We start from the raw sequence: 24216 nt of genomic DNA on the forward strand, positions 1-24216 counted from the left end.
GAGGAAGACTGGGTTTTGGGGAAGTGGTATAAGGTTAACAATTAAGAAATTTGTAAAGTCAGAATGGGGCTTTCAAATTCCAGCTCTGCCGTCTCCTAACTGGGTGATCCTGGGCAAGTTTCTGCGGCCTAACTCACGGTGATAATGTTGTAAACCGTGATACACAGGAAATAGTGAACACTCAAGAAATGTCAGGTACTCTCATCAGTACTCCTTTCCCCAGTAACTGACTGTGGCACCTCTGGCAAGTCTATTTCCTTCTCTGGGCCTTAGTGTCTCCATCTGTCAAATGAGACAAGGGCTTGGATTCAGTGGCTTTTCAGGGCTGGCTTAACATAGACAGGCCAAGCTTGCGGTTTCACAGTGGTGGTTGTACCAAGGTCCTTTTAAAGATAAACATACAGGGACGTCTGGGTGGCTCAGTTGGTTAAGCGGCTGACTCTTGATTTCTGCTCAGGTCATGATCTCAAAGATTGAGCCCTCAAGCCCCTGTGTCCAGCTCTATGCTAGGTGTGGAGCCTGCCTTAGATTCTCTCTCTCCCTCCACCCACCCCCTCCATCCTGCTTCTTGGGGGGAAGAAAATCCTGCTTCTGCTTTACTCCTCTTTTTTTTTTTTTTTTAAAGATTTTTAGGAAGTCATCTCTGCATCCAACCTGGGGCTTGACCTCACAACCCCAGGATTGGAAGTTGCATGCTCCACCAACTGAGCCAACCAGACACTCTCTGCTTTACTCCTGAATGTGCTTCCCTCAGCTGATATTGCCAAACCACTCTGTCTGGCTGGGATTATTCCTCCAATGACATAGAGGGGATGTTGAATCTCCCCTCCCACTGTTTGAACAGATAGTTTCACAGGAACCTTCACTAGATTACCTTGTTCTTTTTTGAAGGCAATGACCCCCAGAGGGCAGAACTAAGACCAATGGACAGAAGTTACATGAAAGCTGATGTGCGCTCCATGAGGGAAAGGAATTCCTGGCAGCCATTCACAGTGAAAGGAGCTAGTGAGCTCACTGTCCCCAGAGGTATTCAATCTCAGACTGAGTGTTTACTGGAATGCTGTAGAAAGACCTGCCTGGATACAGCTCATACAGTTTAATGAGGTCCTCTACCCCAAGTGCCCATGCTGTTAATGAACGATTTACAGATTTAACTAGCAATACATTAATTGATAAACTATTGGTTGTACTATGTTAGAGATCTGGCCTGTTCTAATTTCTCTCAGAAGAGAATGCCCAGGCACCTGGGTGGCTCAGTGGGTTAAAGCCTCTGCCTTCGGCTCAGGTCATGATCTCAGGGTCCTGGGATTGAGTCCCGTCTCTGCTCAGTAGGGAGCCTGCTTCCTCCTCTCTCTCTGCCTGCCTCTCTGCCTACTTGGGATCTTACTCTGTCAAATAAATAAATAAAATCTTTAAAAAAAAAAGAAGAGAATGCCCACTGGAAGACTCCCAGGATTAGGGGTTTGTGAAGAATCTGACAGACACAGAACTTATGACTCATCTTTCTGAGCCTTCTTTCCCAGAGTGAAATTCTTTCTATAATATACAGGATGCGTGTGTGTGTGTGTGTGTGTGTGTGTGTGCACGCACGTGCACAGCAGAGTTCATCTCATTAATGCCCTATTGACTGCAATTATGTCTTTTCATTTTCCCTCTAGGATCTGAGGCTTTCTTCTCCATCCAGCTCTGCCCAGCTGTGTGTTTCCCCAGCAATTCTAAACCCAACATTGTCTTTTCAGAAATTTAGCAGCAATATCATGACAGCTGTTAGCCTATGGCTCTTGGATGTGCTTAAGTTGAATTTTGTTGTTTTTTGCTTTCTCTCTTGCAGTGCTGGCAAAGGATACTTTGAAAAAACCCATAAATTGTGTAACGTGAGTTCTGTCGACCTCCTCCTATACAAACATTCACTCACAACTCCTGTCAAATGCCGGGCCATCAGCTCCTCTACCAAAGGAGAAATATATTTAGTCGACCAAACAAGATTTTCTTTCTTTTTCTCTCTCTCTTTTCCTCTTTCCCTTCCTTCCTCTTTTTCTTTCTTTCTTTCTTTCTTTCTTTTTTTTGAGAGCGAGAAGAAGGGGTGTGGGTAAGGGAGAGGGAGAGAGAGAATCCCAAGCAGACTCCCTGCTGAGTGTCAAGCCAGATGTGGGACTTGGTCTCACGACTCTGAGGTCATGACCTGAGTGGAAATCAAGAGTTGATCACTCTACGGGCTGAGCCACCCAGGCGCCTCCAAACAAGATTTTCTTTTAACAGTATTGGGGGATCTAAACCCATCCTAACAATAATTCATGAGGTAATAACCTAGTTAGTCTATCATTGGATCCTCACAACAGCCCAGAGACATAGTCTGAATGGATGCCAATTAATCTCCCCAACATACAGGTTAGCAGACTGGGGCAGGGGGCAGAGAGGTGACATCATACAGCGAGGATATGGTAAAGTGGGAGTTAGAGCTGTGGGCTGCAGAGGCCCATCCGGAGAGGATCTCCTTTTTACCACATTTATTCATTCATCAGACTCTCAGATGAGCATCTTTTATGTGCAAGTCCTGTGTTGCTCTGGGGTTTTGGAGATACATAAGATACCCTCCCTGCTCTCATGAGAGAAAGGCAAGAGGACAAATTGCTATCACAGTGTGACAAAGGCATTCACAGAGGTGGGAGACCCAAAGGGACTCCGATATGGTCACTGACAGAGTAACTCTAGGCATAACACAGACATGAAACCTCACAAAAATAAGCAATAGTGATGTCTCCTCAGCCAGAGAGGCTCAGCAAGAAAGATCTTGCAAATTTTGGAGGGAAGTTGATTTGTTCCCACGGTATCACCTGGGAATGGTGGGTGAGTGGGCTAAAGTTTAAGGTTGCTCTAATGCAGTGGTGTGTGGGTGACTCAGCCGGTTGAACATCGGACTCTGATCTCACCTCAGGTCTTGATCTCAGGGTTATGGGTTCAAGTTCTGAATTGGGCTCCATGTGTTGGGCTGCATGCCAGTCATGGAGCCTATTTAAAAAAAAAAAAATTGCTCTAATGCAGGTTTTACACTATTTCCTTAGGTAGTCCTTTTTCTCAGCTGGTCCCAGTCTTGTCATCCGGGAACACTCTACACTCCCTGCCATTTCCAAAACAGGGCAAACAAGCATTTTCTACCTCTAAGCCATTGACCACACTGAACCCTTGGCCTGCAGCAAACACATTTCTCCCCAACTCAGCCTTCCAAGCTTGGATCAAATGCCACCTCCTTCAAGAAACATAGATTTCCATTAATAGGAAAGGATTCTGCCTTCCTTTCCTAATCGTCTTTTATTAAAAACCTAATCAGGTTCTACCTTATATTATAGGCTTATTTCTCCAACCTGACTATAACTGGAGGGCAAGAGAATCTTGTCTCTAAGACTAAGCACTGGGCTCTTTTTGTTGAATGGGACTGAATGAAAAGAGGAGACAGTTCTCTGGTTCTTTGGGGACACACTGGAGATGGTTTGTAAGTAGAGTTGTTTTCACTTTGGGAACCTATGTACTGTGATCTGATAAGCTCAGGATTCTCAATGTTTGGATAGGTGGAGACCTGGTGAACAAGGCAGGAATGAGTGAATCCCAGAGGTTCAATCCTTGCGCTGCAAAAGCTTTTAAGCCTGTGCTTCCCAATGGATGGTTCCTGTACCTCCTGCATCTCACTTCCCCAAGGAAGTTATTAAACATTTGGGTTTCAAGCTTTGTCCCATACCACGAAATCAAGCTCTTCAGTGTTGGGGCCCAGGATCTGCATGCAATTCTCACACTGAAGTTTAGAAGTTAGCATTATTGGGACACCTTGGTGACTCAGACAGTTAAGCGTGATCTGAGCTGAAGGCATTGAGCTCAGATCATGATCCCACAGTCCCACTTGGATTGAGGGAGCCCTTTCTGGGCCTCCCTATTCAGCAGGAAACCTGCTTCTCCCTCTCCCACTCCCCCTGCTTGAGTTCCCTCTCTCGAAGTCTCTCTGTCAATAAATAAATAAAATCTTAAAAAAAAAAAAAAAGAAAGAAAGAAAAGTTAGTGTTATAGCCTGGGAGGAGTGGTAAGGACTGGACACAGAATGCTCTATTACCAATGCACAGGGAAACAGGAAAGGGAGAACTCAGGGGAGGGTGTCCCACAGCTGGAGGACTTAATAAAATGTGTAAAGAACATTCCAAGCTGAAGTTTCTTTGTTTTTCCCCAGACTGGAGTTTTGTTTTGTTTTTTTAATGAACTTTGCCAATTTCCCAGGTCAAAGCTGATACAAATTAAGCTTTCTTATATATCTTTCCTTTGGTCCCATGACCTTTCCCTCACCTCTCCCTTTGACCCTTGGGGTCCACTCAATCCTCTAGCAAGGGGAGTGTATGTGCAGCTACTACTTTGGCCATGGTAAGGGAGGTGTGGCTGAGGCTTGTCCATCATATCCATCCTCCTTACTTTGCCCCACTCCCCAAACCACTCCCAACTCCTTCCCTCAGAAGCTTTTGCGGTTTCCCCACCCAAGCCCTTGGTTAGCTCTTTTTGTAGCTTCTTGCTGATTGTTGGTATCCAGTAGCTTCATCTGCAAAATGGGACTATGAATCCCACCCATTCTCCCCATCCTTATTATCTAGCAAAGTCCTACTCATCCCTCAGCACGCATCTAGGTCTCCCCGAGAGGTCTCCTCTGCCCTCCTCCCCCTCCACCATTCCAGAGTCACCCTGCTCAGTTCCCCCACAGATCCCACTGCTTACCCCCATCCTCACACTCTTATGGTCCAAGTAGAGATCTGTCTCCTGTCTGGACAGGGTCCGGGGCTCAAGCAACATTGTGCCCTGGCTCCCAGCTCCCGACACGGGGCTGAGCGCTCCTTCCCTGGGCGGTTCTGAGGGTCAAATGACCTCTGTGTGCACTCACTGAGGGCTTTTCCGCAAATGCTCTTGCTCTCCTCCCTCAGCCTGTGACAGCCGAGGGCACCAGGCTGGCCCACTAGCCTGAGGGGACACGGCACCCCCCAGTACCTCAGGCATCAGATACCCCCACGCGGGTCCGGAGAATGAACGAAGGAAGGCTATGTCCTTGGAGCTTGCGCCCCTCTGGCCTGGGAAGCACGCGGCTCCCCCACCCCCAGGCCAGCTGGGAAACAGCTTTCACCTGGGTGGCCAGAAGGGCTTTAGGGACAGAGCTTTCTTCTCTGTTCCCAAAGCTGGCCCTGCTGGCACAACCCGGGCATCAGGCCTGCACTGAAGGCCTCAGAGGAAATGGAGGAACCAAGTGCTCGCTAAACAGGGGCAGGCTTTGCTGAAAGCAACACGGACAAAACCCAGCTCTGAGCTTAATTAAAAGGAGTGCTTAATCCCTCCCCCAACAAATGCAGATCCCCCACAAAGGAGAACAGGAATGCCAGTGGCCAGGGAGACCCTCAGCCTTATAAACAAGTGATTCGGGCAGCACAGGGCAGCTCCGCTATGATCTGATACAATGACCATTGTCAAGGAGGGCTGTTTTTCCATGTTTTTGTATCCTTTTCTTCGCATCTTCTTTTGCTACCTAATTTCATGCATCAGAGGTCAAAAGACAAAAGGTCAGTCCTGGTGTAGAGGCAGCAAACTCGCCATCACCAGGAACGTGTGTCCAAAGGAGCGCTTTGAGGCACCGCCTGGGGACACCGGCAGGTTTTCATCTCTGCCTAATTCTCTTGTGTCACTTCACAAGGTTCACAAGTCTACGTGCAAATTGCATGAGAAATGAGACACCAACTGCTGTACCAAACTGGAAAAAAAAAATCGCCTTTCAATCACCAAACTATTTCCATCTCATACCTTGTAAGAATTGGTGCCTCACAAGGAGCCCATCTTGGGCTCTAAGCCTACCTAGCCACAGAACTCACCTATACACGTATCAACTTATATTGTAAATAAACAATCTGAAGAGCTATTCCTTAGCGGTTTTTCTAGGAGAATTTATAAAGATCTCTCAAAAAAATTACTATTTGTCCTAAAAATTACTTTCTTTGAAATCTGAGCAGCATTTTTAGTATGAATAATTCGGTATAATTCTTTTAGTATGAATTTAGTATGGATATTTTGTTCTTGACCTCCAATTTTTTCAGTGCCCCATTTTGGATTCTTAAGTAGTAGGGTAGGTGCTAGTTTCCTAGTTTCCTAGGTAGACAACTTAGGTGATTATAAGGAAAATACAGCATCATGATTTCCCATTAGAAATATTTTCATATTTAGGGGTGAAAACGACTTTCCTGTTTTATGTTCGTAACCGCCTCATACCATCTTGGCATGCCCAATGGTTTTCATCTCATTCAAAATAAATTTAGGAGACACCTTTAATTTTTCCTTTTGTAGACAATTTTTTAGTCAATTGGCATTCAATGTCTGAAGGTCTGGCCCCCACGCCCAGGACAAAATAAAGGAGAAGCTAAACACTTTGGGAAATGTCTCTGGTCACTAGACCCTAGGGTTGCCTGCAGCGCTCACCTCAGAGGCCCTCTGGACCAAAGCCCAGCCAGCTCCCTCTTTTGCATCTCACTCTGAGCTGGGTCCTGGAGGAAGCTACCAGCAAATTAGCTGGTCAAGTTGCTAAAAATAGGTAATCAGCAGCAAATCTGGAAGATTTTTAGAGCCCCGTTTTATTTCAGCCATGTTCTCAAATCCTGTCGTTCCCCTTCCTCCCCAGGACTGCACCTCAAAAAAAAAAAAAAAAAAAAAAAAGCCGTGCACAACCTGCCAGGAGACTGAAGTATTCACTTGGCGTTTTGCAAGGTCACACTACAGGCTCCAGGGAAAGAGCTCCAATCCTGCTGTGATCCTCTGCCCTAGCTCTGAAGTTATTACAGAAAAACTGGGAAGGAAGTAAGTGAGAACATTGAGGGCCTACTTACGGGCGTGCTTCGCAGTTTAACACTCTGATCTATGCCCCAAAACTCAAAGAATCGTTTAACCTGTGCACGCATTCAAAATCGCTTGTGAAGTAGGCTCTTCTTTGTTCCAATACTTCATGGAATCAAATTATATCACATTAAAATGTTATTAGTTTAAAACATATTAAAAGGGATGTAAGTCTGGGCCGGCGCATGAATATTTAAAGCTCACATTATGCGGAGAACTATCGGAAGGAGAGGGGTGGGAAAGCCAACAATTCATCGTATAAATATTGGTGGAAATAAAACGTCCTCCGTATAAACTTTCTTCAGCAAATTAAGATTTTACTATTTACACATTACGGTATTGTTAAATTTAAAAGGAACTCTAAGAAGAAATAAACTGATTTACACTCGTTCTCAATGTTAAAAAATCAGTGCAAGTAAATCTTTCCAATGCCCCGTTTGAATTCTTAGTATTGTGGATTGCTGGGAAGTGTAGGCAAACTGTAAATACAACTGACATCCCGTTTTCCATAGTTCCATATCGCGAATGTAACTCCAAGCGAGTAAATTTTATCTCAAAATTCTCCAAAAATAGTCTTCAAACCTCATCTCTGTGCATATGTATACGGCATACATTTAACGTCTGCCATGTGTAGCTGTGCACTGGGAACCAATAGTGGAACGGAGTTTAATTACTGGATTGAGTTGAAATGAACCCATGCAAACAACCCAGGTCTGCCCTCTTTGAGGCTTCTCTCTATAACGCTTTTAATTAAAGCAAGAAAAGCAGCAAAGTAAGGCAACAATAGCGATAATCCACCGTGAGCACCAGGTTCCCCAACACAGCCCCACCGTTATTTTCCACCGCTACCCGACTATTTCTGGGTGGCGAGCCGCCAACACATGGTGCTTCCAGCAGCCAGACCTCGAAGCCCTTTATACGCAGAGGATCCCATTGGCACCAGAACTGGGCGTTTTGACCCAAACCATCCCTCAGCCCCTTTCTGCCGCCGGCGCCGCTAGAAAACTTGCGGCGGCGACTGGCCTGTGTTACGCGCTTTTTGCGCTCCGCGCCCCGGGAGTTGCCAGCGGAGAGGTGCCCCCGTCCACCCCAGCACCGCCCCTAGGCAAGCCCCAAGCTTATACCGCGAGGGAGCCACTGGCCGCGCCTCGGCGTCCACCCTCAATCCTGACACCCTCCAGGCCGGGACAAACGAAGCAGGGCGGAGCTGGGCATTAGGGGCACCGCCTGCAGAAGGTGCGGTGCCACGTGCGCGCTGCAAGGACCCCGAATCCTGCAAGTCCTGCTGCGGCCTCAGCTGCTCCCAGAACTGGGCCCCCAGCTTTAGGGCGGGGCCTCCTCCTCGCCTCCAGCCTGGACTTCGGCTCCCACCCACTCTCAGCGAAGGCCCCTGCCCAGAGCCCCAGGGTCAGAGTCGTTCCCCGCGGCTTCTCACAGGGCTCTCCCAGAGCGAGGCCCCCAACCTTTGCTGGATTCCGGGCTGGGGATCTCGGGGGGCGCTGGGTCGGAGCCGAGCCCCAGTCCCGGCTCCACAAGCCCTGGAGTCCTCGGGCGTTTCTTGGCCGAGCGGAAGAGCCCGAGCCAAGCTCCTCTCCTCCCGACGTCGGCCTCCCCCTCCCTAGACTGCAGCGTCTTAGCTGGAGGGAAGCTCACAGCGTGCCTAGGCCAACCCCTTCTGCGACTCTTTTCTTTTCCTGTCACTCTCTGTTCTCGGTTTCTGCTTTCTCCCTCTTACAGAATACCAGAGCGCGCGGGGGCCGGAGAAGCCTCCACACCAGCCCCTTTCCTGGGCCTCCAATCTGCCCTTCCCCACAGTCTCGTCTCTCCCTCGACATATTTCTGTCTCTATAGAGTATCCCCGCATTTCCCTGCAGGTTTAACCAGCGTGTCTCTCTGCCTCTCTAAATCTGCCTCTCCCTTTCTCCCTGGTGTAGCATTAAACAGGTCCAGGTGTATCGAGGTTGGAGAAATGCTGGCAACGTGGACAGAAAGAATGCCTTATTCTGTCCTTGCAATATTTCCGGTCACTACAGTTTGGCTTCCCCTTGAGATGGTACCAGTGCCGGTACCGCCTTGTAGGCCCCAGCTACCAAGGCGCCGGCTCGCTCTCTTTCGCTCTCTAGCTGTGTACGCTTATGTTCTAGTGTGGATTTATGTGTCTGTGTTTGCAAACCAGGGCAGGCTCTCCAAACCGAAAGCTGAGCGGAGTTAGGTTTCTAGGATTACAGGGCTGCGGGCAAGTGAGGTGGGGGACTTATTGGGGGTCCCAACGCCCATCTGCGCCTAGACTCCACGCGTCCCTAGCCCCCGCCAAGTAGCTCTAGGGCCGAAGCTTCAATTCCGCGTCGTCCGAAGAGGTTCTCCACCTGCTCCGCGGCGGGGATCCGCCCCTCGGTCCAACGCGGCTGGAGTCAGGGAGGTCCGAAGCAAGCTGGCCAGACTGCAAGGGGAGATCGACCCACAGCGGACAGGGTGCGCAAGGGAACGGCGGCTGGGTCTGGGTACCCCGCGGTGGTGGTGGTGGGGGTGTCTCTGTGAATTCTGAGCCTGGCACTGGTGCCGCACGACCCGCAGGGTTATGACTAGGGGGCGGGCGCCCCCTCGGGAAAGCACATTTGTTTCTCGTTGGTCTGGAGCGCGCAGAGTACGACGCGGCTGCGACGGGGTCGGATAATTCAGAGCACCGTGAAACCGTCATTTCTGATGCTTGGCCTAATCCTCTGTCCTTCCTGGGTGCAGACAGTAACCGAGCAGTGCCCGGTGTCTCCTCCTTAAGCCAAAAGCCCCACAAAGCCAAAACACACAGGCAAAACTCCCCCAAAGCATCTCACAAACACAAAAACTAAAGCCAACACACGAAAACGTACACCAAAACCCCCATCCAAACGCTCGGCGCGTAAAAACAAAATAAAAAACGAAGAAAACAAAACACATACAAACACAAGATTCATCTAACGCAAAACACACAGACGACACCCACTAATACAAAATCCAAACACATCAAAACACCGCGCAGATGCAACAGCCTTCCAAAGGACACACAAAAAGACAATCTCCAAGGACAAAGTACAAAACACATAAAATTAAAATCCACAAGACAGAAAACAATAGCCACCGAAAAGACCAAGTCTCACAGAGCCAAACCCTCTAAAATGAAATCCACGAAAAAACTACACGCAAAACACCCGAAACAAAAGCCTCATAGATAATGAAAAGAAAATTCACGGGAAACAAACAAAAACAAAACAAACCCTCTAAACAGAAAACAACCCCAACAACTCCCGCCCCCAGCCTGGGGTGAAATGTCAATTCCGGGAGGGCTTTTGATCTCTGGGCGCGGACAGGCCGCTCCTCCTCGGCTCTGCCACCCTGCGCGGGGTAGGCGAGAGGGCGGGAAGCAGGGGCTGGGGCTGGATAGCGGAAGGAAGAGTCGAGCTCTCGGAGAGGGCCGAAAATCGAATCGCCGGGGCCAGGACCCGGACTCGAAGGCTGCAAGAAGGAGGCGGCGCAGGGGGACTGCGCAGATTACTTGGTGGGGGGGCCGCCGGGGAATCCACAGACACGTTTCCGATTGTGGCGAAATGGGCTCAGTGGATAAGAGATGTCCGGTTCCCGCCAGCTTCCCCCCCCCCACCCCCCTTTTCTCGAGCTCTGGGCTCTTCCCCCTAGGTTGCGGCCCAGCCTCGTGACCACCCCCTCCAAAAAACAAACAACACTCTCGCTGAGAACGATTCACTTTCCGAAACTGCCATTGTCCGGAGGGCCAAGAGTCCTCCCGCAGAGCGCTCCCCCGCCCTGGAGAACCTTGCCCCTGCGACCACCCCACAGCGGGGCCCCACAGACATCCAGTGGCCAAGCCTTGCAGCTGGACTCGGGACTGGGGAGGGGTGTAAGAGAGTGAAGTTTTAAGCCTGGGCCGAAGAGAGCGGGCTGGACGTGCCACACCGCTGCCCCGTCTCTGTCGGGCTGATTTCCCCTCTGGAATCAAGTCCTCGGGCTCGGGCACGCAGCAACGCCTCGGGGCTTGAGGGCAAAGGGATTCCATTTATGGGCCGGGGTAAGGTGTCCAGGACTCCCGCCAATCTCCAAGACCTCCCGAGATGGTTCTGCTCGACCCTGGCGCCCAAAGCGGAGGCCCGGATTTTATCTCCAGCATTTTACATATGCTCCGGGCCGCAGTGGGACACGGTGTGGGGAGGGAGCTCTGGGACCAGCAGGCTGAGTGGGGACCTGGGGACTTTAGGGTTCTGGCACTACTCTAAAGTCAGGAACCCGGCAATGGTATTAGAGCTGCAAACTGGGGTGGGGTGGGGGTGGGGTGGTTGAGAGCTCTGGGGGCGGGCGCCGCCCTAGGGGTGAGTCTGAGGAAACTGGAACGCCCCCCTCTTTGCCTGGCGACACTACTTGCCTTTGCATCCCCTTCAAGAACACCTGCTGGGCAGGGTGGTTAATTTTTTTAAAAAACAAAAACCGGGCCTGCACCCGCCTACGCGGCGGGGCTTACGCCTAGAGGGTTCACCCGCCTCGCACACCCTGCACAGGGCCGAGACACCGAGACGCAGGGATTTGCAGAACGTGCGGCCACGAGGCCAGGGCTTCCCGCTTGCCTCCGGTCCTCACCTTCCCGTGGGCGCGCGGGGCTAGCGCCCGGCTCCGTTTAAAGCCTTCCTTCCCTCCCCCCAACCCCCTATAAAAGTCCAGGGCGGCGCGGCAGCGGCACTGCTGCTCTCCCGGCCTCCCGCACTGCTCCGGCCAGGCCCGGCCCGGCCCGCCCCGTCTGGCCAGCTGGACAGGCCCGGTCGCACTGCGAGGACACCCTTTCCCTGCTCCGGCCCGCAGTGCGGGGCGGCACGCTGGGGGCGCGGTGTGTCTGGGGACATCTTGTGATGTTGGCGAGAACAGGACATGATCTCACATGGCGAGAAGCTCTTTAGTTCCTTAATCATTTCACGGTGCCTTCGGACGCTTTTTTTCCACCTAAAACGTTTAGTTTCAGCTCAGTGATCAGCTACCCCAGCTCGGCGGGGGAGCGGAAGGCTTGAATTATTCCGACCTGTGAGCGGTCCCTGGCACCAAAAAAAAAAAAAAAAAAAAAAAAAAAGAAAGAAAAAGAAAAAAAGAAAGAAAAGGAAAAGGAAAAAAGAAAAGAAAAGAAAAAAGAAACAAAAAAAGTGGAAACTTTTTTCCCCTGTTAACTTCAAGTTCTGAAAAAATCAAAATGGATTTAGAGAAAAATTACCCGACTCCTCGGACCGGCAGGACAGGTAGGACCGCGATTCGGGCTCCAGGCGTGCTAATTCCAGGACCCAGCCAGCTCTGGTCCCCACGCACGTCCGCCCTGGGGGAGGGAATGAGCGACATTTTTCTCAGGGATTGACTGCGTGTGTCTGCCGTGCGTTTGTATGTCTTTTCACCAATTTGTTTACACACTTCTGCATGAGCCCAAGTGTCTGTGAGTTTGTGTTTTCTCTGTATCTGAATGTTTCTGTGAGTGACTATCTGGGGGTCTGGAAGTTCGTTTTGGTCTGTGTGTTTACATAGGGGCTCAGAATGTGCATGAGTGACCCTGAGTTTGTATGTCCCTGTATATGTATTTTCACAATGTGTGTGCCTAAGAATTTATGTGCCTGTGTGTATATGTATCCTTATATTCATGAGTGTGTTAGTTCATGTTTATGCGTTGGTGTTTCTGGGTACTGTATTCTGAGTATCCAAAATGTGTGTCTATGAGTATGTATGTATGTATGGGTATGTAATTTGGATAAGTGTTTGAGTATACTCCTTTAAGGGTCTGTGTCAGCCTGTCATATCCCAAGTACTTTTGGAAGTGAGAATGAGGGGGTCCCACAGACCCCTCCATTTTTGGATATCAGCAGCTGTTCACTGTGTCCATGTCAGCGTACACAAAAGTGCCTGCTTCGAGGCACAGAGATGGATCTAGGGCTGTGGGGGGTCTGCTGTGCTAAACCTGTGAATAGTCAGGCTCAAGTCACATTCTGTTGGGAGAAACAGGAGAGGAGGTGTAATTTCAGGGTGTGTAGTCCCTCGGTGTGTGGTGTGCGCTGCTTCACTCTGTGGGCACTGCTGAGCCTACCGTTTGTATAAAACCATCCCCTGTGGCAGGCACAACCTTGGCATGGGGGGGGCAGGCAACCCACAGGCTAGTTGTGACATTTCTAGGGACCTCCAATCTGCCTTTGCTTTCATCTTGACAAGCCTTTGACAATGGGGTGTGTGTGCGTATTTTGTGCTCGGGTTTTATGTTGTGGGTGCTGTTCCAATGGAGGAGAGCACAAGTGGGTGGACATGTATGCCTAGCCTGGGCATTCAACTCTGGTCCCTGTATGCACATGGGCCTTCCTGGCACAGGGCCCGGTGTGCCACCCATAGGCCCAGGTAGTGGTTAGCAGAGTGTGTTTATATCTAAGAGGAGGTGGTAGGCAGTAGGAGGCCTCAGTCTGTCCTGAGATTAAAGATGGGTATAGGAGTCCCTTTTACGCATTAGGCCAAGTACACTAACCCCCACCCAAACACACTCCTGGCCCTGCTGGCAAGAATTATTCTACTTCCCTTATCCCTTGGATCTTTGAGGCCTTATTTCTACCCCAGCCTTAAATACAGGTCAAAAAGCAGAGAGAGAGAGGGGTGGGCTTATACTCCAAACCCAGGACAACTCTGGGTATAGATACATTTCCAGAATTGTAACAAGTGAGGACAGAAATCTAAGAGGTGGGGAATTAAAGAAGATTCCCCAGGGTGAATGTGGGAGAAAGGGAATCTGGAAACTCCCTCTGCTCCATCCTCATCTCCTCTCCCCCCTTGGCTCCCTTGGTAGGTAGGACTTCCAGAGATGCCATCATCAGATCCAGGACTAGGTGTTCTGTGTATGCTAGGAATGGGTCAGAGGCGCATGAGGATCTCCGGGAGTGCCTGCGAGGTTGGTGTCTGCCTTTCCCTTCGGAGAGCTGTCTACCAAGAATGTAATTCAGGGCGGTCGATGGGCTCTTTGATTAGTTCAATCGCCTGAATAATCGTTTAATCAATAAAGCATTTCATTCCTCAGTAAGGCGGACCTGGGTGGGGCTGGCGTGGGTTCCTAGTCTGGCCTGAGTTTAAAAATCTGGAGAGCCACGCCCCCTCTTCTCCTTTGGGCTTGGGTAAGGGCCACCTGCCCTGGAAAGGGCAGAGCTCCCAGGTGACATTGCACTTCTGCCTGTCTGCACCTGCCTGGGCCCCAGCAGTGGGGAAGAGGAGAGAGCTGAGAAACTACCCGGGCGGGGGCATCCATGTCTGGTTTTAGGGGTTTTATGTGGGTTTCTCCCATCTCGCAATTTGGAGGCCTTTTTTGAGCCACTTGACCTCCTTTTCCTTCCTTCAGAACTGTTTTCCATTCCCTCTCATGACCTCAGTTTCCCCATCTGTACAATGGGGAAGGAGTATATTTATCATTTTGGCTCTAAGCCCAAGATTGGGTAAGGTCAGCCTTAAACACAGAGCCACTTAAGGATCCTCCTGTAGCCTCTTCATTGTGGTACCAAAAAGAAAAAAAAACCCTGATACCCAGAGAGAGGGACAGGGACTTGTCTGATATACAGCAAGGGGTACGGAGGGAGTAGGACCAAAAGGTTACTTCTCTGCCCTTAGACCCCCTCATTCTTGCTGAGAGAGGAGGTAGAGCCCCATCTCCCAAGAGCTCCCTTGGAGAAAAAGGACTATTGGCCAAGCTGTCTCAAGAAATCCAAGGCCAGGAAGGCCAGGAGATTTTGAACAGGGTCTGGGCATTGGCATCCAGTCCTGCAGCTCTGAAATGAGTGTGTTGGAATAACAATCCTCCCTAACCATGGATCTTCATCTTTGAGAACTTTGGGAGGACTCATCTCAGTGTTCTCCCCATTAGACATATGGGGAAGCAGAGCCCTAGAAGAAGGGCAGGTAGTGGAAAGTCTTTGGGAGAAAGAAAGAGAGCGCCAGAGCCCCTGGCCTGCAGGGTGCACTGCTAGTGATAACAAACCCCACAAAGGCAGCTTACATGGTTCTTGAAAAATTTGGTTAAATTCTTCTATGTTTCCACCTACTTAAACGAAGCCTACAGAAAGATCCTGATCCAGGTGCAGGAATTACACAGGAATCAACTCTGCCCAACTATCTATGTAACCTGGGTCAGTTCCTCTCTCTCTCTCTTTGGTCCTTTTAAAATGAGAGTCAGAGAGTGGGCACCTGGCTGGCTCAGTTGGAAGAGCACGAGACTCTTGATCTTGGGGTTGTGAGCTGGAGCCCCATGTTGGGTGTAGAGATTACAAAACAAAACCAAACCTTGAAAAAAAAAATAAAATGAGGGTTACAAAGAGAGGACCTACCAAGTTAGGACTGTTTTGGCAGCAATGTCTCTGATTCTCCCAAACTGAGCACCTAATCTGAGCCCTGGAGGCCTTGCTTCCCTCTTCCCTCCCCCACCACCCTCCGCCAGGCAAGAGCAGGGATAGGGGCTGGAGGAGTCGATTTCAGGCCCCTAGAGCCCTGGAGCAGCCCCAACCCCTAGACACATCCGGAGGGGCCGACTTGGTGGAGAGAAAGGGGAGGCAAGAATGGAGTGCGCTCTGAGTGAGAGCAGGTTGCTCATTGCAGATCAAGGTGGAGGTTCCTCTGGAGGTATTTTGGCTTCTCAGTTAATTCTCAATGGGCTTTCTTTCAATAGCAGAGCTTTCAAAGGCAATTGGTCTTCTATAAACTGAGTTTCTTCCCGGATGGTTTCCTTTCCCAGTGTCTACCTCCAGCACTTAACACAGGGGTTGTGTGCCCAAAGTTGTGCGGTTGGGGGAGGGTAACCCCGTGACTGTTGCACACAGCGAGGCCCGACCGGGTTCAGCGCCGGGGTGTTAAGACCAGCTCCCTGCTAGTCTAGTCTGTCTCTGTTCGCTTTTCTCCTCGCTAGTCTCACTCAGAGCCGTGAGCCATCGGAGGCAGGACTGCGATGCGGAAGCCCCGCTCCGTCAGGGAATCGCTGTGTGATCTCACACTAGTCGTACTTCTGGGGGCCGCTGTTTGGTGGCTTGTAAGACTGGGGTAGATGGCCAGGATATCAGTTCTGGGGGCGCCTCTCGGCGTTAGAATTTCCCGGAAGACAGCCCGCTTGGAGGCTGGAGGCGGTGAAGAACCCCTACCTGGTGGAAAATTCCCTCTGTCCTGGGCACCTGTCGCTCCAATGGGCAGGCAGCCCAACGCCGCCTTAAGCCGCACACCCTCTGTTTGAAATGGGAATCCAAGCTACTCCTGCTCGGTTAATATCTGTGGTTCCATCCCACCCTGGCAGTACTCTGATTCGGTCCCAGCTGCCCAGGTATCAGGAGGAAAACTGGTTTGTGCTGGTATATCCTACCTAACTGGACTCTTTGGCAGCCAGCACCCCCTCGCTCTACCCCAAACTCCCAGCCATTCCAAGTGTGGCTCTGTAGAGGCTCTTCTGAGAAAGAGTTTCCCAGCCCACAGCCTTTTCTCTACTTTAGATTTTCTATGTGACCTTGGACAGGACCGTCCTTGGCCTCAGGATATGCATCTGTAAAATGGGGAAAGCATTGCCTCAGGGCCCTTTTCTGCTCTAAGACTTTAGAATTTGAGTTTCTAGGCCTGAAGTCAATGAGTGGGGCTGGAGGTGGAGGTGTCTAGCTGCGGCCCTTAGGGTGTCCCCCCCAGTCTCTGAGCTGCCACATCAAATTCTAGTTACTTTTTATCCACCGGTGCGTCGTGGGGTGGAGAGAATGTGGGAACCTAACTCATCCGGGTTCCTCTCTGCTTTTATGTTCTTCCTGCTTGAGACAGAGGTGCGGTGAGGGTTTGGGGGAGGGAGTATGGGGGCCTGAGGATTGGGACCTGTCGGGTTCCAGACAAAGGAGAGAGAACGCAGCCACTCCACCCCAGTGCACACTGCAGCCTTCTGGGCCCCCAGAGGCCCTCCTGGAGCCGTTTAACACAGCTGTGCCCTGGAAGGGGTGGGGACGGTGTCAGCACCGGAAACTTATCTACCGGTCAGGGGCAGCTGGGTTTGGGACAGTAACAGAAAGTGAGACTGAGGGCCTACCCCAATGTAGGGATGTAAGAAATGGGGCAGAGGTAGAGAGAAGGGAGACTGAGGCAGAGAATGAACCCAGAGCCCTCTCAGGGTTAACCAGTGCCGTGTCTTCTTTATAAGCTCAAGTCTGGAGCAACCATCTCAGAGCCGCACCCCCACCCTTTTGTGGACTTATATTAAAGAATTATTAATTGTGAATTAGAAATGGTGGGTCTTGGGACAACTGCCATGAGCCATGGGGCAGTAGTCCTCAGTGTCTTTGCCAGTACCTCCTGGGTATAGAATGGCTGTCACGGGCTTCCTTTTCAAAGTCTATTCCTTTGATTATGGTCCCAGGGCCTCACACCCCGAGAAACTGAGACTCTGAAACAAAACTCTGCCCTTCTGGACCAGGAAAGTCTGCTAGGCATCCACCCATTTTTGTCTTCAAAACAACAAGAACTTCCTGGAAGAGGAAAGATGGAGTTTTCTCTACAGCAGCCTGGTAGCATGCCTGGCTTGGCGCAGCCCTTGCAGATAGAACTCACCTGCCTACCTGCCAGCTTAAGGGACCCTCATTGGCACTGGACTAACATGACTGGCTTCATTTAATTCCCAAGAAGCTTTGCGCCAGATGCAGAATTACCCCCTGGAAACGGAAGCCTTCAGTTGCACACCACTAGCCCCAAGGCGACTGACAGCTCCTGGTCTGAGACTGGAAAGAGAGACTCATGGCTTAGTGGTTAGACAGCTGGTCCAAAGCCTCAATTAATTTCCTCACCCAGGAGCACCCTGATTACTAATTTTAAAGAAGTGTGAGATTTTTTTCCCCTCAAAGTTTCTGCCTTTCTTTTAGCTCAGAATTGTAGTTCCCTGGGGTGGGGGAGGGTAAGATTGAGGGAGAAGGGTGGACAAGAAGGCGACAGCAGCGGCTTAGTAGGTGGTTGATAAAATTGTGAAATGTTTCCTCTGGAAGGAGCCGCCATTAAAGACTAGGTAAACCAACTCTACCCATTTTACAGATGAGAAAACTGAGCTCAGAAGGGGTAGATGTGCGCACACCATGAGTCTATCGCGAATCTGGTGGTGCTCAGATTGAAAACCGGATCTCTACAGCGCTCCTATTCTTCCTCCAACATGCGTGTGTGTTTTCAGGAGACAATCCCCCCTCCACCTCGGCCCCGTACCCTTCATCTCCTCATTCCCACTTCGGCTGTCCCCAGTCCCTCAGCGTGTCCCAGGGGCCCAACGCTGAGGCAGGAAGGTCCGGCTCCCGCGGCGTCTGCGGCGGGACTCTCCAGGCCCTGTGTGGATCCCCTTACCCCTCCCCCCACCCACGCTCCACCAGGCCTTCGCCCCGCGCGTTTGTCAATGAACGTGGCGCCGCCGCCTGGGCCCCGCCCCCCATTCTCTCCTATTGCCCAGGTATCCGCTAATCAGGCGGAGCCCGCCGGTTGCTCAACCAATGGGGCGGTGTCTCGGGCCAGGACCGGCTGCCACAGCTCTGATTGGCTTGATGAAGCGTGATTGGCAGGTTAGCCCCCGCCCCGCCCCCGCCCGGAGGGAGGCAGAGCCCCGGGCGGCGCTGTCCACACGCAGCGGGTCCTGAAAGCGGCTCCGGGGCGGCGCGGTGGCGCACTGTGCGCGCCGAGCAGGCGGAGGGCTAGCGCCGGCGGTGGCGACGACGGTGGTGGCGGCGGCGGCGGCAGCGCGGGCAGTCAAAGCCGACAGCGGCTCCATCTCAGCACCGGCAGTCCCGGCGGCCTTGGTGGAGGGGACCTTTTGCTATCTCCGTCCCTCGCTACACGCTGGGGCAGGCGTGGCGGCCGTCCCGGAAGAGGCAACTGAAAAACGTTGGAGCCAGACCCCTGAGAGAGGGCAGGGGGGCTCGAAGAGTTGGTGGGCGTGAGGCAGATACTCAGGCGTGGAGGACACTGTCGCTGTTGTCCCCAATCCTAGTCCCAGCGATGGGGGTGCATCGGGAGCCGGGGGAACTTTAAAGCAGAGGGTCCGGGGGTGTGAGAGCTATAAGCTCCTGGGGACTCAGGAGTCACGGCCCCAACGTCAGTGACGGAAGCGTCTCCGAACCCGCCGGGGCCTCAGCGCCGCCAGAGAGGAAGTTCTTTGCAACTTCATCTGAGACGTCGGAGAGCCGAGTGGAGCGAGGCTGGGGCTGCAACTCCAAGCCCCAGAGACTCAGAGAAGCAGAGAAGGAATCCGGTGGAGACCGAGGGGTGGAGAGAGACTCCAGAGGCAGTGAGGCCGTGGAACCAGCCTGGCAGCTCGCGGGCCTCGCTGTCCCTTGAGTGAAACCAAGGGCCGTGTGTCCCGCAGGCCTCCTCAAAGCCGCTCCTACCGGAGGCCGGGGGCTCCTTGCCGTCCCGGAGACGGGCCCCTACGATATGCCCCCAAAGCTGCCGGTTCCTTGGCCGCATCTACTCTGGCCCGGCTCCGCAGCCGCTGCCTGAGACGGCCCAGGAGGGAAGCCACCAGGAGTTGGGCGCCCCACTCCCAGCCGGACTGCACTAGCGCCGTTTCCCGCCTCTAGGCGCAGCTCTCGGCGATCTCCAGCGGAGCAGCTCTGAGAGAGGCCCCGGAGCTCCAGCAGCGTTTTCTGAGCTCAGATCGCACAGTACCCGGCCTGGCGGCGTGGCTCCCTAGCCGCGCTGGGCAGCCCCTTGGCGCCGGGAGGCGGCGGCGTCGGCCGGCCTGCAGTCTGGAGCGCCCCGATGGAAATACACTGTAAGCACGACCCGTTTGCATCCATGCATAGTAAGTAGGCGGCAAGCTCGCTTCTCTCACTCTCCGGCCGGGACGGGGTTGGGTGTGCCGGACCGCGGGGCAGATGCCAGGGCCCGAAGGACTCAGGACTTCTGTAGCAACACAGTGAAGTTGGCAAAGTGCAGTGCTCTCAGTAAGGGCGTGTGGAACAACGCGCCTGGTTCCACGGGCCAGAGCACCTGGCACCGGGAATCCCGCCTCCAGCAACGGGTAGTGTAGACTTCGAGCTGCAGCCTCTTGGGGAGTGGGGGCGGGGGCGAGGCTGGCTCCGGCAGCAACATTTCAGCATGTTGGGAGAATCGTAGCTCGGACCTGAAGAGGGCTCCGGGACTGTCTAGTTGGAGGGCAGGAAGTTGTAGGGAGAGGTCAGTCTTACCTCTAAGACGGCGTCCCACACCCCATCCGCGGTAGCGCCTTTTCAGCCTTGGAGCTGATGAGGACTGATGCTTGGAGGGAAATTGGGGCCCCAAGCAGTGCCTGTGTGCTTATATGTGTGAACGAAGAGGCTGAGAGGTAAGCAAGGACACAAAGTTCAGAGCTCTAAAGGTGTCCTGGAATTGGGTAGTGGGATTTGAAAAATCAAGGAAGTGGCAGCCCCTCAGCTGGGCTTAGAAGCTGCCAGTTCATATGGAGAGACCCTTAAAAACACGATCAAGTCCTTCTCTTCAGGACACTTGCCACATGATGGCTTCTCCCCTTTAAAAAAATCAAGAAGTCAGTTAGTCATAACTGACTAAAGGCGTCCACTCCTCCCCCTTTCTGAAAGCCACGGGCGTGTGTAGGAGACGGGAAGGGTCATCCTAGGCACAGGGGAGGCGATCCAGGCTGCCTGACCTGCGGGGATCTGTCAGTTCACCCTTTAGCACAGCCTCCTGTGAGATGAGCACTCCTCTCACGGTGAGTTAACGCCGGATTAGATTCGGAGATTTCAAGGAAATTCCAAGTGGAACGAATCGTGTTTCCCTTCTGCGGGCTGCAGAGCTGGGCCAGAGCAAGGCGCCAGGCTTTGGCGGCATCCAGTGGGGTGCCCAGATCTGGTCCCCGTGGGCGGCAGGTCAGGGAGTTGCTCCCAGACTGGGAGTTTACCCCAAGCCAGGTTCCTCTAAGACAGTCCAGGATCCTGCTCACCCAGCCATGAGTCCCCTATTTAACAAAGGCAGCATAGACCCGGCTGGAGAGAAGGCAAGCTTCCCTGGCGAAAATGTCGGTTTCTGCCCCGGAGGGTGGAGTGTCCTGGTAAGCAGGGAAATGCTGATCTAAGCCTCCCAGGCTGGTTGTGGGCAGGTCAGTTTCTCTTTGTGTCAATTTTCCGAATGCAAGGTAATCCACCAAAGCAGTGGGGAGATTTGTGAAGCCGCTTTCACCCGTCCTACCCCAAACGATTCCTCACCATTTGGGGCCTGTGCCAAAACGGTTTCCAGTCCATGGTGACCCCAGCGCCCCCTTCTCCCCCCAGCAGCTGTTGCCTGGGCAGACTTGAGCCGTGCGTGCTCCGGAGAGGATCTGTTCTCGCAGAGCAAGCGAGAAAACAAACGAGTTGGGGTCAATACTCTGAGAGGGGTGTAAGTCTTTAGCTCAGCCAAGGAGCGAATGGGGAACAAATGGTGTGGGCTGACCCCTGCACGTCTCTCCTCACCATTCAGAATCCACAGACCCTCACTTCCTCCTGCTTAGACACCAGAGCCCCAGGGGTTGCTGGATGCTTGGGGAGATAGCATCAGAACCGGTGGTGTCCTGGCAATGCATAAGGGTGGAGAAAGTGGTTCCTTCCAGATGCCCGTTAGCCAACTGAAAATGCCTGCCTCTGTCCCTCCTTGTCCCGGCCTTCATCTGCCTGTTCCTCGAGAAGTGCTCCCTCCTCCTGTTTTCAATCTTCTTGGCAGCATGGTGGGGGCTGGGCCCCAACCAGGCTAGCTTTCAGAGCTGGCTTCTGTGGAAGTACCCTTGGTCTGATGCCTAAAGCTGTTTGCTTGTACAATGTAGGCCCACCCTGGGCCCCAGTTTGTTGGTGATTGTGGAGGTGTACAAGTAGATCCTGAGAGGTTGCTGGTGTAGTAGGGGCTCAGACCAAGTCCCACTTCCTTGTCTTCCTGCCTGGCCCTGGTCAGTCCCCCCCCCCCCGTACTTCCCGGGGGGGGGCACCCCATTTGAAGCAAGACAGCTTCTGTGGGGAGGTGGTATTGGGGGAGGGGAAGGGACTGCCGGGGAAACTGGCTTTTGTGTTCTCTTGCCCTTACTCCCTACTCTAGATTCATCATTTTCATCTGCACAATGGCCTTCCACCACCCCTGCCTAGATGTTTCCTTTCCCCAGGTATTTTTCCAGTTCTAAAGCACTTTTATGGCCAGCCTTCTACCTGAGTGTCCTCTGAACCTCAGCTAAACCCATTGTACAGAGTATGATATTGCCGTCAGTCAGAGAGACAAAAAGGCGGACAGGGAGTTTGCCTGGGAAAAGCTGGAGCTGGTTCTGGGTCTCCTAGGATTCATAGAAGGGGAGAGGGTGGGACTCAAGATTCCAGAGAGAGGGCAGTGGACTGTTGAAGTGAGTATACACATGTGCAAGGCATTTTCTCTGGTTTAACTAGATCTGCCCCAAAGACCCGACTGTCTCTCTGTGACAGAGCCCTTCAAGGAGATTTCTTCCCTCCTCTTTCCCTGTGTCCTTGTTTGCATGTCTGTGTGTCCCTTCTTTTATCCTCTCCAATGTCACAAGGAGGAATTTCAATAACCCTGTGCTGTTTTGGTGTTGGGTCTTCCTGCTGAGTTAGCAGAGACCCTCTTCCCACAACCCTTTACCTAGCCCTGGTCTTTGGGGTTTGGATAGGACCCCTGGTGGGTAGTACATCCTTGTCAGGGCCTAAGGAACTTCCATGCAGGCCAGCCCTCAGAAACCAGAGCCACAAAGGCCTTGGGTGTATCTTCAAGCCTTTCCCCCCAATCCTCCTCCAACCCCTGCGTGGCTTGTCCTGTGGGGGCGGACCCATGTTTCCCTTGTATCTGTGTGTCTGTTTCCTGGTCTTTGCCTTGATTTGTTTGGAACTGTCTCTGTGTCAGGCTCTCTGAAAATTCTACTTGTCCCTGAGAAGTGTAGCTGGGAACATGCACCCCTCAGGGGATGAAACCTCACGCAGCAGGAGTCCATAGGAAGTAGAGGCTGGGACTTGGGTTCTCTGAGGAGCTGCAGGGTTGGAGCAGGGGTCCCAGAAAACAAAGATTCTTCTCCACAGAAGTCCTCTGTCTTCTAGATGCCCCTTTACTGGGCTTCCTCCATTTTCTCTTCTGGTCTTCTTGCCTCCCTCCGTATACCACACTCTCCTTTCTTTTCTTTGCCGGTACTAGCTGACCCATTCCTTTCTCTCCTCCTCTGTCTTTCTAACCTGAGACTTCCCTTCCTCGCTCTCTGTCTTCCTTGCTGTCTGTTTCATTTAGTTTCCACGCTTCGCATCCTTCCTCTCGCTTTTCCTCTTTTTTTCCCCATCCTGCCTCCCTCTCTCAGGCTTCAGGTTTTACTTCTTTCCAATCTCGGGGTAAGTGGGAGATATTGCCTTCTCAGACCAGGTAAATTACCTCCCCACCACCCTTGAAATGCTTTATGGGCTAGGACTGTGACTGAGGCAGAGCAGACCTATCCAAGTGAGTTTGGGAGCCTTTCTGGGAAGTTGAGGGAGATAGGGCGTTCCCAGGTCATCCTGAGTCTGGTGTGAGCTTTGTGCTTATATGGATCAGACTCTGGAAGAACATAGGTAGCCTTGTCTTTGTGGTCAAAAGTAGAGGGTTTGGGACCTGCTGTCACCTAGAGTGTCCAACCTTTGGGATTTTTTTCCATGATGCAAAAGTTCCCAAAAGCTCACAAATGTCCTGGAGGACTGCCCTTGGAATTTAAGTCCTCTGAAGGTTGCCATTGCGTTTTGGGCAGAAAGTTCAAATTGCCAGGGGCATAAGGGAACAAGCAATTGCAAATGGGTCTCAAGGCCTGGACTAATAGGTTATCTCAAAAGTATGCTGGACGCTTTTAGCTTCCTTTCTGTCCTCAGACGAGCTGTGCAAATTCTGAATTTACTTTCTTCAATCCAGCCTGTTCTCTGAAGATCTGTACAATCCTTTTTTATCAGGTGCTCCCAACCCCAGAACAAAGACTTTCTAAGGCCCTTCACCAGGGGTGGCTGTCATCTTTCTGTTTTAGGTGAACTATGCAGTTTTGTTTCTAACTGCGAAATCCTGTTTGGGATGGTTTTCCTTTTCCTTATGTCTGGGGCGTTTTAGAACGATCAAAGCCAATTAAAGCTCATTTTAAACATCAAGAAATTCAGCTAAGAATTGGAATTAAGTACCGTCGTTACCTATAAAATTGTGTTTTTCCCTGAAATCAGCCTGAGCTCGGAAATTCTAGGAAATATTCAGTTAGGAACCTCTTGGAAAACGTCAGTGAATTGCTTTGGCAGTTTTGAGGAAATAGGTTATATTATGGGTGTTCCCCCCCCTTTTCTTCAGATG

At 51.9% G+C, this 24216-nt stretch overlaps 1 protein-coding gene across 2 annotated transcripts in view; it reads left to right on the plus strand.

Annotated features, from left to right (window-relative positions):
• Positions 1-11935: 11935 nt before the first annotated feature.
• PAX5 (paired box 5) overlaps positions 11936-24216 on the plus strand; it is a 189329-nt gene continuing 177048 nt past the window's right edge. The window contains exon 1 of one of the 2 annotated variants that reach the window (XM_046023841.1): positions 11936-12158. In XM_046023841.1, the coding sequence (XP_045879797.1) occupies positions 12113-12158 (46 nt within the window). In that variant the 5' untranslated portion in view covers positions 11936-12112. Of the gene's footprint in view, positions 12159-19627; positions 19712-24216 lie in introns of those variants that run through there. The other variant, XM_046023842.1, reaches the window with a different exon arrangement.

The sequence above is a fragment of the Meles meles genome, chromosome 11 (genome assembly GCF_922984935.1).
Source record: "Meles meles chromosome 11, mMelMel3.1 paternal haplotype, whole genome shotgun sequence".
NCBI classification, from domain to species: Eukaryota; Metazoa; Chordata; class Mammalia; order Carnivora; family Mustelidae; genus Meles; species Meles meles.